The sequence below is a fragment of the Platalea leucorodia genome, assembly GCF_965183815.1.
Source record: "Platalea leucorodia genome assembly, chromosome: W".
Taxonomy (NCBI): Eukaryota; Metazoa; Chordata; class Aves; order Pelecaniformes; family Threskiornithidae; genus Platalea; species Platalea leucorodia.
Window position 1 is genome coordinate 32,355,796 of NC_138859.1, and position 15,002 is coordinate 32,370,797.

General features: G+C 43.9%; 1 protein-coding gene across 1 annotated transcript in view; it reads right to left on the reverse strand.

The window, feature by feature from the left end:
• The window catches only part of LOC309601796 (BDNF/NT-3 growth factors receptor-like), a gene marked incomplete at both ends in the record, with an annotated part of 230,630 nt that overhangs the window by 153,860 nt on the left and 61,768 nt on the right, over positions 1-15,002 (reverse strand). The window contains 3 exons of the mRNA XM_082334926.1: positions 651-744; positions 3,138-3,238; positions 13,707-13,735. Coding sequence (XP_082191052.1) covers positions 651-744; positions 3,138-3,238; positions 13,707-13,735 — 224 coding nt within the window. The remainder of the gene's footprint in view (positions 1-650; positions 745-3,137; positions 3,239-13,706; positions 13,736-15,002) is intronic.

Genomic DNA, 15,002 nt, shown 5'->3' on the forward strand with positions numbered 1-15,002 from the left:
TGGCTATGTCCCCTCCCAACCTCTTGCCCACCCCCAGCCTACTGGCCTTTGGGGGCAGGGGTGTTGGAGAGACAGCCTTGATGCTGTGGAGCACTGCTCAGCAGTAGCCAAAACATTGGTGTGTTATCAACACCTTTCCAGCTACAAATACAAAACACAGCACTATGAGGGCTGCTATAGGGAAAGTTAACTCCATCCCAGCCAGACCCAATACAATCTATCACCTCAAGGCAGCATTTATAGTATTCTCTGAAGTATCTATCTATCTCTTGCATATAGCATAGATTGTTGCCAAATATTTGTAATCAAGCTCTTATCAGAATAAATTTAAATTTCTTATCTTCTACTTCCCTACAGTGACTCAAGTGATATTTTATTCCAGGAAGTGTCCCATGGGGCTGTGCAGTTGAAGAGAAAGAAAAGGGATCTGTGATAAGAAAAAACAGAGAAGCAGAATGTTCAAACCAAAATTATATATTCCTATCTACATCTGTCTCTGCTCTTACTTATCTGATGAATAAATGAAACACTAAATGTGATGGCACTTTATCTAGTTATCATCTTGACTGTTCTTGGTGCAGATACCTATGGTATAAGCTTGTACAACCCACAACAATTACAGGAGATATATAAAAAATGACCTTGCGTACCTTTCATCCCAAATTTAGAGTGTCTTCCAAACTTCAGAATAATGAGCATTATTACTAAGCACACCAGTGCTGCACTTCCCACCATAATATAAACCTAAAAAAGAGTACACAAACAGATCTGATTTTTTCTCATTAACCATCTTCAGAAATATTCAGCATACATTCAGAATTACCCATTAACCCAACCTCATGAGGTTCAACAAGGACAAGTGCAAGGTCCTGCACCTGGGTCGAGGCAATCCCCAATATCAATACAGACTGGGAAATGGGGTCTCCCGAGGGCGGAGTAGAGCCTCCCTTGACCTGCTGATGGATTGAGACCAGCCCTACAGAGAAGGACTTGGGGGTACTGGTGGGTGAAAAATTGGATATGGGCCGGCAATGTGTGCTCACAGCCCAGAAAGCCAATCGTATCCTGGGCTGCATCAAAAGAAGCGTGGCCAGCAGGTCGAGGGAGGCGATTCTCCCCCTCTACTCCGCTCTCGGGAGACCCCACCTGGAGTATTGCGTCCAGCTCTGGGGTCCCCAGTACAAGAAAGACATGGACCTGTTAGAGCGGGTCCAGAGGAGGGCCACAAAAATGGTCAGAGGGCTGGAACACCTCTCCTATGAGGAAAGGCTGAGAGAATTGGGGTTGTTCAGCCTGGAGAAGAGAAGGCTGCGGGGAGACCTTATTGCAGCCTTCCAGTACTTAAAGGGGACCTACAAGAAAGATGGAGAGAGACTTTTTACCAAGGCCTGCAGTGACAGGACAAGGGGCATCAGTTTTAAACTGAAAGAGGGTAGATTTAGATTGGTCATAAGGAAGAATTTTTTTACGGTGAGGGTGGTGAAACACTGGAACAGGTTGCCCAGAGAAGCTGCGGATGCCCCATCATTGGAGGTGTTCAAGGTCAGTTTGGACAGGGCTTTGAACAACCTGGTTTAGTGAAAGATGTCTCTGCCCATGGCAGGGGACTTGGACTAGATGATCTTTAAAGGTCCCTTCCAACCCGAAGCATTCTATGATTCTATGATTTAGGTAGAGATTAATTTCAAATAGGAAACATTTGCACTCGGATCAAAGAGTACAGAAATAAGTCACTTGCTGAGGTTTCTTCTATCCTGCAGAGAATAGAGACTCAGACAACTCTGAGAACCACTTTCTCAACATCCCACACATTCAAGGCAGGTGGGAGGGAATGCACATCACCCCTTTCCCTTTCAGCAGAGTGGCATGTTTTAAGAAAACACATAAGAAAAGCACCTAAGAAAACACTTTTTTACTGTGAGGGTGGTCGAACACTGGCACAGGTTGCCCAGAAAGGCTGTGGAGTCTTCATCCTTGGAGATATTCAAAACCTGACTGGATACAGTCCTGGACAACCTGCTGTAGCTGACTCTGCTTTGAGCAGGTGGGGGGTTGGACTAGATGATGTCCAGAGGTGACTTCCAGTTTCAGCTATTCTGTGATTCTGTTATCAGAAAAAATAAGACTGTCTGGGATCTTCCTGATTTTTTATCAAAGTTTATCTCCATGAAGCAACCATTGTCAATGTGAGGGACTGAAGGCTGTCAAAATTATGCCCCCACTGCACTTAACGGATGGAAACAGAAGAAAATCGAAGTTTTAGGAACCCTTCTCACTGCCCTTATTCTTATTACTTTTCATTCCCCAACCATTGGCGCTGGAGAGAGACACTGGGTAGGCTTTCTCCCACCTGCACAAAACAGATTCCTCCCTCATCACTCTCAGATGTATTGAGACAATACTTAGCCTTCATAGCCTCCTTTTCCTTTCTTTCCCAACTCACAATCTACCACAAATGCACACACTCTCCACTGCCTGCTGCCTTGCAGAGTCATCAATGCCTGCAGCAGGGAGGCAGCGCTACTAACCAGACTGGCCGCCTGCTACCAGTTTCCAACAATTCATGACATTTAACGTTCATCTAACATTCAATTTCCAACATCATGATAGGTGAGGCAGCAAAGGAGTAGACTCACCAATTCAGCTGCCTATACTAAGATCCACTACAAATTATCTTATCAAAAAACTACATGAAATCACACATTAAAAACACAATTAGAATTTGAAAGTTCATTACACCGTGTCCTCTTTGTGAGGAGCAGCTGACTTTGGGACTGGAATTAAAGCAACAGTCTTTAAGTTACCTTGAATGTTGTTATTTTGTAAAAAAAGAGTTGCTCTCCTTGGCTAAATTTAGAAGCAAAGTCTTGGGCTAACAAATTACTGTTAGTTGTTCAGAAAAGCATGAAACAAATTAGCAACTTTACTTGGAAAGAAAAGTGATCCACTCTCAGAAAATGGAGTGAGGGAAGAGGGGGTGTGCACTGATTTTTTTCCTCTTGATTTTGATCATCACATAGTAATAGCTCTGGTCTTCTGGTAGCTTAGGGTTCCATTACAATCTTTGCAGTTTCATTAGTTGTATAGTCAAAAAAATCTGACAAGATTACAGATCAGGAAACAACGTATATACTTACAGTGATACTATCTTCATTCTCTTTGTTGGAAACATCTGCAGAAGTGATTCGATTACTATTATTCGTGGTGTCTCCAAGATCATTAGGTGTGGTTTCATACTCTTAGGAAAGGAAAAAAAGGTTGCTTTTATAATTTCATAACCTTGGAGGGGAAAGGGTTGTCTTTATTATTTCAGCTTTGTAATACCATAACAACAGTAACACTTATCAGAATTCTGAGCAATTTGAAAATTATACATTATTTCTATTGTACCTGATACATTTGGGGGGATCCTTGTGACAGATAATTTTTAACAAATGTGTTGTGACTGACAGACTTGAAAAAAAAAAAGCTGCTTCCCTATTCAGCTTTATAGAGAAGGAATCTACATCATAATATATATTTCTATTAGAAAAACTAGAGTTAAATAAGAACTCCATCCATAAAGCTATTTTTATGTGCTTTTGACTTCCCATTAAAAATTGAAGACTGCCATCTACAATGAACTTCTCTAGCCTTGTATTCAGCCAAATATAGGACTGACTTAGAAATTAGCTTGGGGACTTTTTGTTTATCTGTCTGTGAAGAACTTGGCAGATGACCTTTTAGCTAGTTTATTGATATCAAATGCGAAATAGTTGGTTTTCTTAGGTTAAAAAAATAATGAAAAATGCTGTTGTGTGCATAGAGGTTACAGTCTAACATGCTAAATTGTCATACAAGTAAACTTTAAAAAAGTTAAGTGAAGTGCCTGAGATGGTCTGAAGAAATTTGATTTATCAAAACAATGTTACTCATAGGTCTGCAGGGGTGAATCCAGGACAATTACATCAAAAGAATGAATATGGCTTAATTATTTATAATTATTTTAAAATGAAACACAGATATATACAGTCCATGATTTTATGTCAAAATTATTCAAATGAGATAACAAGGATTAAATAGTACATGTATGAACTTAGAGATACATCCATTAAAATAAAAAAAACTTAATATTTTTTATGATTGCATCTGGAAATATACATGATGTTTCAATTGTATGACTGTAATGTGTGCAGATGAAATAAAACAAACAAGGGCAATAAGTGCATTTATTGCAAATGCACCTCTAGCACTCTAATTTAAATTTGCAATTAATTGTGTATTTCTTTATATATTTTGAATAAAATCAGTGCCCTAAGTCTACAGATGAAATTGTAACTGTGAATATGAAAAAGCAAAATTCAGAGGCATAGCTCACAAACCACAGAGGCAGGAACTCTTCCAACCTCAGAGCTGCTACTGGGCAAGGGGAGGGAGGGCCTTTATGTTCTTTAACTCTCAAAGCTGTTTTGGAGATCTCAGCTGGCAACACAAGCAACAACCTGCACCAGCTTTTTGATCTTCATGCATGCAGAAACACACTTTCTTTCTGCAAAGCACTCAGCAGGCTGCATATTTTTTTGGTATATGAACCAATACAGCTACCTCTGCCACCAGTGCTACAGTTGGTCCAGTCAGGTTGTCTAATCAACTCACAAAGTCTATTCTGGCTCTACACCATACATGCTGAAGGACAGGATTTTTTCAAGCCAAAATACATATTTAGTCTACAGAGCTTTCATGAGAAACCAAATTTAATTTCCTGGCCTTTTATCATTTACATTCTTCAACTCAGCATTGCATCCCTATGTCTATAGCTTCCTATGCAGCAAGGTTAAAATAGTAGTGAAAGGCAAAAGAGCAGCAATCCTTACTCCAGGCAAAATAAATCCTACCTGAATTCCCCACTTGGACAAACAGCCTGGACACTGAGACAAGGTTCTATGCAGACCATCTGCTACTGTGAATACAAGTTTTGCCACAGCAGAGAAGGAGATTTCAGTTTTATTCATCTGCAGGCAGCACCTAGACTCTTGATCAGTGAAGAACCCAGTTTATAACAAGTATCTCAAGCTATAAGATTTACAGTTTTCTGGCAAGGTCTTCACTAAGATAGTTTTGACCAACCCTTTATTTACAGTAGTTTTACAATAGCAACAATATAGAAAACAAACATTAAGAGCCTTCACTGTTCTGTCTCCATAATACAAACTTTTAAGAGGGATTTTTTTTGCTCATAATTTTACCTGTAAATAGTGGGGGGCAAAAGCTGAAGCTATTTGCAGTTCTGTTTATGTTCATTTCTATACTATGATACTGGAAATCATACCCTGAAGGACTAATGAGAACTATGCAAAGTATTTCAGGTTTGGGTCTATGAATCCTCTGAATGCAGTATTATTAAAAAGGGCAAGGGATAAAGTAGGCTACTTCAGTACATCAGTGCTGCATTGCCATTTTCCACTGTATAACTGTGAACCATTTACACTTGAATTAGTGCCAAATTTTCAAAGCCTCTTGAAATGGGTGAGCCAGGCAAGGAAAACATGCACAACAGTTATCCAGCCAAACCCAGGCAATTCTGAATTAAATGAATTCTTGTTCATTTTATTATGAAATTCTGATTAGGCACGTAGCATTCTGATACAGACAGGGTCATGCGTCTTGACTCATGCTATGTGGGACTTGTATTGTTTCAGGGCTAGACTCTCTGGTGTCTAGTAACTTATGCAGTCATATATTCCTGCACCAACTGAGGTAAATCACAACTAAAGCATGGGAGCATTTTGCAGCTGTTTTATAAACAAGGTGTAAAGCACCTGGGATCCAGACAAGAGTACTGTCATAAGTACCAGGGAGTCATTCTGCAAAATATCCCTGGGAGTTCAGTTTTATGGGGCATATTGTCTCTCACATTTTCATGACCACATTAGAAAAAGCAGCATGGCATTAAAACATGAACTAGGAGTCAAAGAAGCCATCTTTGCATTTGATTTCCTGCTCAGCTCTGGGCAAGTCACTTTATTTTTCTTTCTCAGTTACCTCTCATACAAAACTGTGATAACATCTCTTATTTGTCTTTTCCACAGGATTCTGTGGGGATTAGTTATTAGGGATTGATTGCTCTGTGCTTTGAGCATATGAAGTACAATGTGGATAGAATTCCCCCAACAAACATCATGCATACTTTTGTGAGCTAGTCAGTTCTTCTGTTTCCCATAGTATTTTTAAAACATTTAATGGAAAACATTTGTAAATTACCTCATATGAAGTACAGAGCACTGAAGGTCAAATCCCAAGGGACAGACCAAATCCCACTACAAAGGGCTTTGCTCTATGCAGAGGGTACTCAAGGCTAGAGTCCCCTGCCCCCATGCAGCCAAACCCTGCTTACCCACACAAGGCACAACAATGAGGGCCTACACAAGCTCCTAACTGCATCCTGCTGGCTAAGGTAACTCAGGCGGTGCACACTGCAGAGACCAAGTCCCAGCACAACAGTAGCTATGAAAATCTATCACAAACTGTTTCTCAGGGGCACACAGGGGCTCTCTTTGTCTGGAATTTTTCTGTTTGGTTGAAATCTCATGATTAGTCTCTCTAGTCTGTTTTGGCTCCTTTGAAGTGAAAGGCCACCCACCCTTCATACCCTGTTCCAATTAATTTTTGCCTAGTCACATTCCATCTTCTTCCTGCATATATCCAGGTGGGGAGAAACCCCTGCCTCTTCTGTGAAGGTCCAGTCCATTGTCAGGGCCCTGAGAGTACTAACAACCCTTACTGGCCCTGCCCAGCCTCCCCTGGGGCCTCCCCCACCCCTGCCCATGGGCCCAGGAGCCTCATTTCAGGTCAGTCCAGGGCCATCAATACCCACCCCGGTGACATCATAGAAAGTTCGTCTCTAGCTCTGCCACAGCCCTGCCCTGCCTTGTCATGGGTCCTGCTGAGCCAGGCCCAACACTTAGGCTCACATCCTGGCCTGACCTCAGCCTGTCCCTGTCCCCATGGCCCTGCCCTGCCATCCTGGGGCTGTATCTGACCCTGGTTACCCTCAGTGGTCCTGATCCTGACCCCCACTCACGGGCTGACAGCCCATCCTGGCCACAGCCAAGCCTCATCCCCACAGAGGTGCCTGATGCCCTTGGCTGGGGGCTGCCCCCAGCTGCCCCCACAGCCTGCCCTGCTCCCTCATTAGGGGCAGCAGGACAGGCCCTGGCTGGCAAGACCCCCTGCCCTGCCAGCCTGAAGATACCCTTGGCACCTGGCCCCCACAAAGCCACTGGCACTGCAGTGCCCTGACACTTATAAATACCTTGCAACTCCCACAAAAGGCAACCCTAGCAAGCGCTAAAGACCAGGAGCGCTGCGAACAGGACAGGCAAACAGGGCATGGTGTGGCAGTTTGCACAGCAGTTCGCACGGAAGGGTGCGCAGGGAGGGCGCCTCTTTGAAGGTAAGTGGGAGACTTGAAGTACATATAACCCAGAAACCAGGCACCATTCTGTGACCATCTGCACAGGTCAAGGGCACTCATCTTACGTGACCCTCAAGGCAGAATGGTGGGCACTCATCTGAGAGCAAAGGTTGCAGCTCTGGCTGGGGGGTCTGCACCATCTACCCCAGTGGTGGCCGATGCCTCCACCCAGATGGAGCTGCTGAAGGGAGAGGCTGCAGTGCAGTCCTCAGACTGCAGGAAGAGCCTAGACCTTTCTCCTGGGGCAAAGACAGGCAGCAGACCTGCCTGCAAAAGGTGTGCCCAGGTGGAGGACCTCCTGCAACAGGTGGCTGAGCTGCAGGAGGCAGTGAGAAGGCTGCGTAACATCAGGGAGGCTGAGAAGGAGTTAGATAGCTGGTTCCAAGTGCAATCTGCAGTGGACCCACAGCCCACCGCCAAACAGCCAAAAACTCCCCCACCGGCACACACAGAAGAGAGGGGGTCCAATAAAGCAAAAGAATGGATGGTTGCAACAGCAAGGACCAGCAGGAGGAAGAGACTTCCCTGAAGCCTGAGGTGCCCTTGCAGAACCGCTTCACCACTCTGCAGACTGAAGAGGAAAGACCTGTAACACCATGAGAGATGCTGGAGCTGAGTAAGGCAGCCCGATCTGCTCCCCGTATAACAACCAGCACAACTAAGAAAAGGCGACAGGTGATAGTAGTGGGTGACTCTCTTCTGAGAGGTATGGAAACACCCATTTGCTGACCTGACGCACTCTCTAGAGAGGTGTGCTGCTTACCAGGGACTTGTATCAGGGATGTCACCGAGAGACTACCGAGCCTCGTACAGTCCACTGACTATTATCCTCTGCTGTTGTTTCACATGGGCACCAGTGATACAGCCGGAGCAGTCTGAGCTGTATCAAGAAGGATTACAGAGCCCTGGGAGCGGCAGTAAGGGACTCTGGAGCACAGGTAGTTTTTTCATCAGTCCTCCCAGTCAAAGGGAATGGGTTTGAAAGGGCCAGTTGAATCTGGCAAATCAACAAATGGTTACAGGACTGGTGCCACAGCCAGGAGTTCACCTACTTAGACCATGGGACTCGCTTTGAGAAACCTGGTCTACTGGGGGCTGATGGGGTCCATCTGTCAGAGAAGGGGAAGAGCATCTTCGGTCATAGGCTTGCCAAGCTGGTGAAGAGGGCTTTAAAATAAAGTTGCCGGGGAAGGGGAACCTCAATCCATCCCACTCCTACCAGTTTGATGCCAGTGCCAGCAATAGATGCCCAGAGCCTGGAGAAGGATCACAGGTCAGCAGGAGAACACCTGAAGAGCAGCACAAAGGAATTCCAGCCACTCCAGCCAGTAAGTCAACTTCATCAGGGGCCCAACTTAAATGCCTCTATGCAAACACACGTAGCATGAGGAATAAACAAGAGGAGTTAGAGATGTGTGCATGCCTGCAGGGCTACGACCTTATTGGCATCACGGAGATGTGGTGGGATGGCTCCCATGACTGGAGTGTTGGAATGGAAGGCTATAGGCTCTTTAGGAAGGACAGGCAGGGGAGATGAGGAGGGGGTGTCACCCTCTATGTGAATGACCAGCTGGAGTGCATGGAGCTCCGCCTGGGATGGGATGAGGAGCCGACCGAGAGCTTATGGGTCAGGATTAAAGGGAGGGCAGGGACAGGTGACATTACAGTGGGAGTCTGCTACAGGCCACCCAACCAGGAAGACCGAGTGGATGAGGCCCTCTATAAACAGATAAGAGCAGCCTCACGTTCACAAACCCTGGTCCTCATGGGGGACTTCAACCACCCCAATATCTGTTGGAGGAACAACACAGCAGGGCATAAGCAATCCAGGAGGTTCCTGGAATGCACTGATGATAACTTCCTTCTCCAAGTGATAGAGGAGCCAATGAGGAGAGGTGCTATGCTGGACCTTGTTCTCACCAACAAGGAGGGGCTGGTGGGAAATGTGAAGCTCAAGGGCAGCCTTGGCTGCAGTGACCATGAAATGGTGGAGTTCAAGATCCTTAGGGCACCGAGGAGGGCACACAGCAAGCTCACTACCCTGGACTTCAGGAGAGCAGACTTTGGCCTCTTCAGGGATCTGCTTGGTAGAGTACCATGGGATAAAGCCCTGGAGGGAAGAGGGGACCAAGAAAACTGGTTAATATTCAAGGATCCCCTCCTCTAAGCTCAGGAGCGAAGCATCCCAACAAAGAGGAAGTCAGGCAAAAACACCAGGAGGCCTGCATGGATGAACAAGGAGCTCCTGGACAAACTCAAACACAAAAAGGAAGCTTACAGAGGGTGGAAGCAAGGACAGGTAGCCTGGGAGGAATGCAGAGAAATTGTCCGAGCAACCAGGGATCAAGTTAGGAAAGCTAAAGCCCTGATTGATAGAATTAAATCTGGCCAGGGACATCAAGGGCAACAAGAAAAGTTTCTATAGGTACATCAGTGATAAAAGGAAGACTAGGGACAATGTGGGCCCTCTCCAGAAGGAAATGGGAGACCTGGTTACCTGGGATATGGAGAAGGCTGAGGTACTCAGGCGCTGATCTCTTCTCCCTGATGACCAATGACAGAACCCGAGGGAACGGCAGGAAGATATGCCAGAGGAGGTTTAGGTTGGATATTAGGAAAAGGTTCTTCACCCAGAGGGTGGTGGAGCACTGGAACAGGCTCCCCTGGGAGGTAGTCACGGTGCCAAGCCTGACAATATTCAAGAAGCATTTGGACAACGCCCTCAGACATATGGTGTGAATTTTGGGATTGTCCTATGCAGGGACAGGAGTTGGACTCGATGATCCTTGTGGGTCCCTTCCAACTCAGGACATTCTATGATTCTATGATACTCAATGACTTTTTTGCCTCAGTCTTCACCGGCAAGTGCTCAAGCCACACTGCCCAAGTCACAGAAGGCAAAGGCAGAATGAAGACCGCCCACTGTAGGAGAAGATCAGGTTTGAGACCATCTAAGGAACCTGAAGGTGCACAACTCCATGGGACCTGATGAGATGCATCCGTGGGTCCTGAGGGAACTGGCGGATGAAGTTGCTAAGCCACTATCCATCATATTTGAGAAGTCGTGGCAGTCTGGTGAAGTTCCCAGTGACTGGAAAAGGGAAAACATAACCCCCATTTTTAAAAAGGGAAAAAAGGAAGACCCAGGGAACTACAGGCCAGTCAGTCTCACCTCTGTGCCCGGAAAGATCATGGAGCAGATCCTCCTGGAAACTATGCTAAGGCAAATGGAAAACAGAGAGGTGATTGGTGACAGCCAACATGGTTTCACTAAGGGCAAATCGTGCCTGACAAATTTGATGGCCTTCTACGACAGGGTTACAGCATTGGTGAATAAGGGAAGAGTGACTGACATCATCTACCTGTACTTGTGCAAAGCATTTGACACTGTCCCGCATGACATCCTTGTCTCTAAAATGGAGAGACATGGATTTGACGGGTGGACCACTTGATGGATAAGGAATTGGCTGGATGGCCACACTCAAAGAGTTGCGGTCAACGGCTCAATGTCCAAGTGTAGATCAGTGACGAGTGGCATTCCTCAGGGGTCAGTATTGGGACCTGCGCTGTTTAACATCTTTGTCAGGGACATGGACAGTGGGATTGAGTGCACCTTCAGCAAGTTTGCCAATGACACCAAGCTGAGTGGTGTGGTCGACACGCCGGAGGGAAGGGATGCCATCCAGAGAGACCTTGACAGGCTTGAGAGGTAGACCTGTGCGAACCTCATGAAGTTCAACAAGGCCAAGTGCAAGGTCCTGCACCTGGGTTAGGGCAATCCCAAACATGGATACAGGCTGGGCAGAGAATGGATTGAGAGCAGCCCTGAGGAGAAGGACTTGGGGGTGTTGGTTGATGAGAAGCTCAACATGACCCAGCAATGTGCGCTTGCAGCCCAGAAAGCCAACCATATCCTGGGCTGCATCAAAAGAAGTGTGACCAGCAGATTGAGGGAGGTGATTCTCCCCCTCTACTCTGCTCTCTTGAGACCCCACCTGGAGTACCGTGTTCAGCTCTGGGGCCCCCAGCATAAGAAAAACATGGACCTGCTTGAGTGGGTCCAGAGCAGGGCCACAAAGATGATCAGGGGGCTGGAACACCTCTCCTATGAAGACAAGCTAAGAGAGTTGGGGTTGTTCAGCCTGGAGAAGAGAAGGCTCTGGGGAGACCTTATTGCAGCCTTCCAGTACTTAAAGGGGGCTTATAAGAAAGATGGAGAGAGACTTTTTACCAAGGCCTGTAGTGACAGGACAAGGGGCAATGATTTTAAACTGAAAGAGGGTAGATTTAGATTGGACATAAGAAAGAAATTCTTTACTGTGAGGGTGGTGAGGCACTGGAACAGGTTGCTCAGAGAAGTTGTGGATGCCCCCTCTCTGGAAGTGTTCAAGGCCAGGTTGGATGGGGCTTTGAGCAACGTGGTCTAGTGGAAGGTATCCCTGCCCATGTCAGGGGGGTTGGAACTAGATGATTTTTAAGGTTCCTTCCAACCCAAACCATTCTATGATTCTAAGATGAACTCCCCTGAGTTTGTTAAAGCACTAGGGCACTGTCCAAGCACCCTGACTTTGCCAGGATCCAAGCCACTTACAAACACATAGATATCGTGTAGCATGCTGCAGGATCAAACCCTCTGCAGCTGTCTTTACCCTTTACATGGTGCAAATTTGCAGCATGATTAGCATAGGAGTCTGAAAAATATGTTTTAAAGGGGAGAACAGCAGGAGGAGGGAGGTAGGGAAGGAGACCTTTAAATCTTGCTTCCAACATAATCTAAACTTGGGGTAAATAGATTAGCATACAGATTGAAGGGTCTGAAAAGAAGTCATCAGAAATGCTCACTCTCTAGGAGGAGCTAATTCCCAGGTGGTTCCACAATCAACCATGCAGTGGTTTTCCCAAGAAGTATAACAGTTTCTAGACTTTTTAGCCTTATTTATTCATCTCACCAACTGGACTTGTGAATTTGGAATAATTAAGGAAACACTCCAGATTACAAAGTGTTGCACAAAGCAAGCACTAAGTCACTGAAACAAAGATCAAAGGCAGCAATTTCAAAAAGTAGAAAGAAAAGCCAGAAATAAAAAGGAATATTGTTTTCATCAGAACTAGATCTTGCAGGTTGTGATTCACTTGCACAACTCAAAGCACACATTTTAACCAAATCTACCAGTCAACTGAATTACAGTACTCATACACATACATCAGGACCTTGATAAACAGCTCAGACTCAAAATCTTAATGTATACAACATATATAACACAACACACGTAGGAAACTGTGCAAGCCATCACCTCTTCCTCCCCCTCAAAAAAAAAATTGGGAAGAGAGGGAGGGGAAGCTATGTTTTAGTATTTCTAAGCACTTAAACCCAAATTGATGCTTCAAATGCACATTTGCTAAAGTTTAATGACATGGAATCAGAGTAATAACATTTAAATCAGCTTAAGGAAACTTGATTCATGGGCCATTTTGTCCAAATAAAAGTACTCCAAACAGGATCCAGCTTCTGCTGGAAGCTAAAGGGTGTTTTGGATGTGTTGGTTAGGATGTACTTTCATGCTCAGCAGAAGTATAGCAGAACTATTATGTAAAACTAGCCAGTTGTTTTTCAGTTTGCAGCTTCTATTATAATGCATATTGGCTTTCAATAGGTATAGTCTAAAATATTTTTCTTAACTAAAAAATAACTTGAACACTGTGTCATCAAATTTTCTCTCAGATATCACTGAGTTGATGTTCTGCTTATGCAAGAGAGAATAAAGGAAGGTACAAATGAGAGGACAGAGAAAAATTACCTACAGGAAAACTCACTTGTGCCAAACTAATTTTTAAGGGGAATTTAGGGGTACATTTTTGGAGGCAAAACAAGTATGGAATCATCCCTGAAAAAATAAGTTATATAAGGAGAAATCATGAACTCTCTTTCCTCCAAGAAATGCCTCTGGAAGGTTCACAAAATCTCATGCCTGTGTGCTACATCGGACAGTTGTCACCCTACAATACCAATTGTAACCATCAGTAGCAGTGGATTTATGCTAATCTGAATCAAAAGCAGCAGCGTAAGTAAAAATTGCCCTCATTTATCTATCTTAAAAATATAAGTCAGGAAAAGAACCAACAATACAAAGTGCCTTTTAGAATTGTGCTATAATATGTGCCATTTCAGTTTAACTGAGCCTGACATTCAATCTTTTAGTGGTTTGAATTCCTTTATTTCTATCATTAAAAGAAAAGAAAATCAAATATATACCATAAACATCTGGATCCACAATTGGGCCACTACCTGTGCATGGAGAAAAAAACAAAACAAAACAAAATAAAACAAAACAAAACAAAACAGAAAGAAAAAGCCTTTGTAAATAGATTGCAAATGCTGGAAGAATAAGAGTTTCTTTAGGATTTTTTTTAAGAGCTTACATGTTATTTGCAATAGCAATGGTCAGTACCTACACAAATGCAAAGCAACATCAATATATTGTACTGTAATTTACAATTATTTTAGAGCTATCCGAAACGTTAATGCTTTGCTTCATGTGAAACAGATAATACACAGGGCATTTGCTCTAGTAAAAGCAGGCATATTTACCAAATGGGCAAAATTCTGCTCTCTGCTGCTAATGTATATCTGGAATAAGTCCAACAGTAACTATTCTTGTTGAAAATCAATGGTAAAATTCTCCCTGACATTAAGTGGAAGCAGACTTCAGTGGGAGTTACAATAACTGACTTTTAGCTGGTCAAAAAATTTGCAGTTAAATCACTGAGAGAGCAAACTGGTTTAGAGCTGCAGCATTGTGGCAAATTAAAGGCTAGAGGATGCTGTTAGAGGATGCTCCCAAGAAGCCAGCTGCACACCTGATCCACAGACAGAACTCTTATTGAAAGAATAATATTTCCCATATGCAAAGAAACTAGAGAAGCCAGCCTTTACACAAGCAAATTGGATACCTGTCTAGTATATACTTTTCTAAATTTTACTAGTTCCAGTTTGCAGCTTTTTCCAATTACTGCACATATGTAAGGCTAAGCACACATGTGAGTATAACACACACTGAAGTTAGTATACTATTAGTCTATTCATGCTTTGAAAGATACTTGTGTTATATTTCAACATGCCCGTTCATCCTGGTCTGTAATGTATTTATAGCATGCCTTATGTAGCATATTTACTCTTTTTTGTTGTTGGTTTGGTAATAAAATTAATAGATAGTTAAAACCTCTAAAGATGAATCAAACTTCAAAAAGCATAATTCTGTTTATAGTACCATACAGTAATTCCATACCACTGACATTACACTGGCATAAAACCACTGTGAAGTATGACCGAACACAGTTGTTTCTGCTTATTTCAACAGCATGAGAATCTGTGCTGAAAATATAAAATAAGAGTTGCAACCTATTCGCAAAATGGCAGCAGATAATTAGGTTCATTTTTAAATGCATTTGAAGATATTCTAGCACCCAGAGATATAGATTAAGACACCCCATGAGAATGGTCATGTCAATCTGCAGAAATAAATAACAAGTGAAATAAGTGTGTACCACT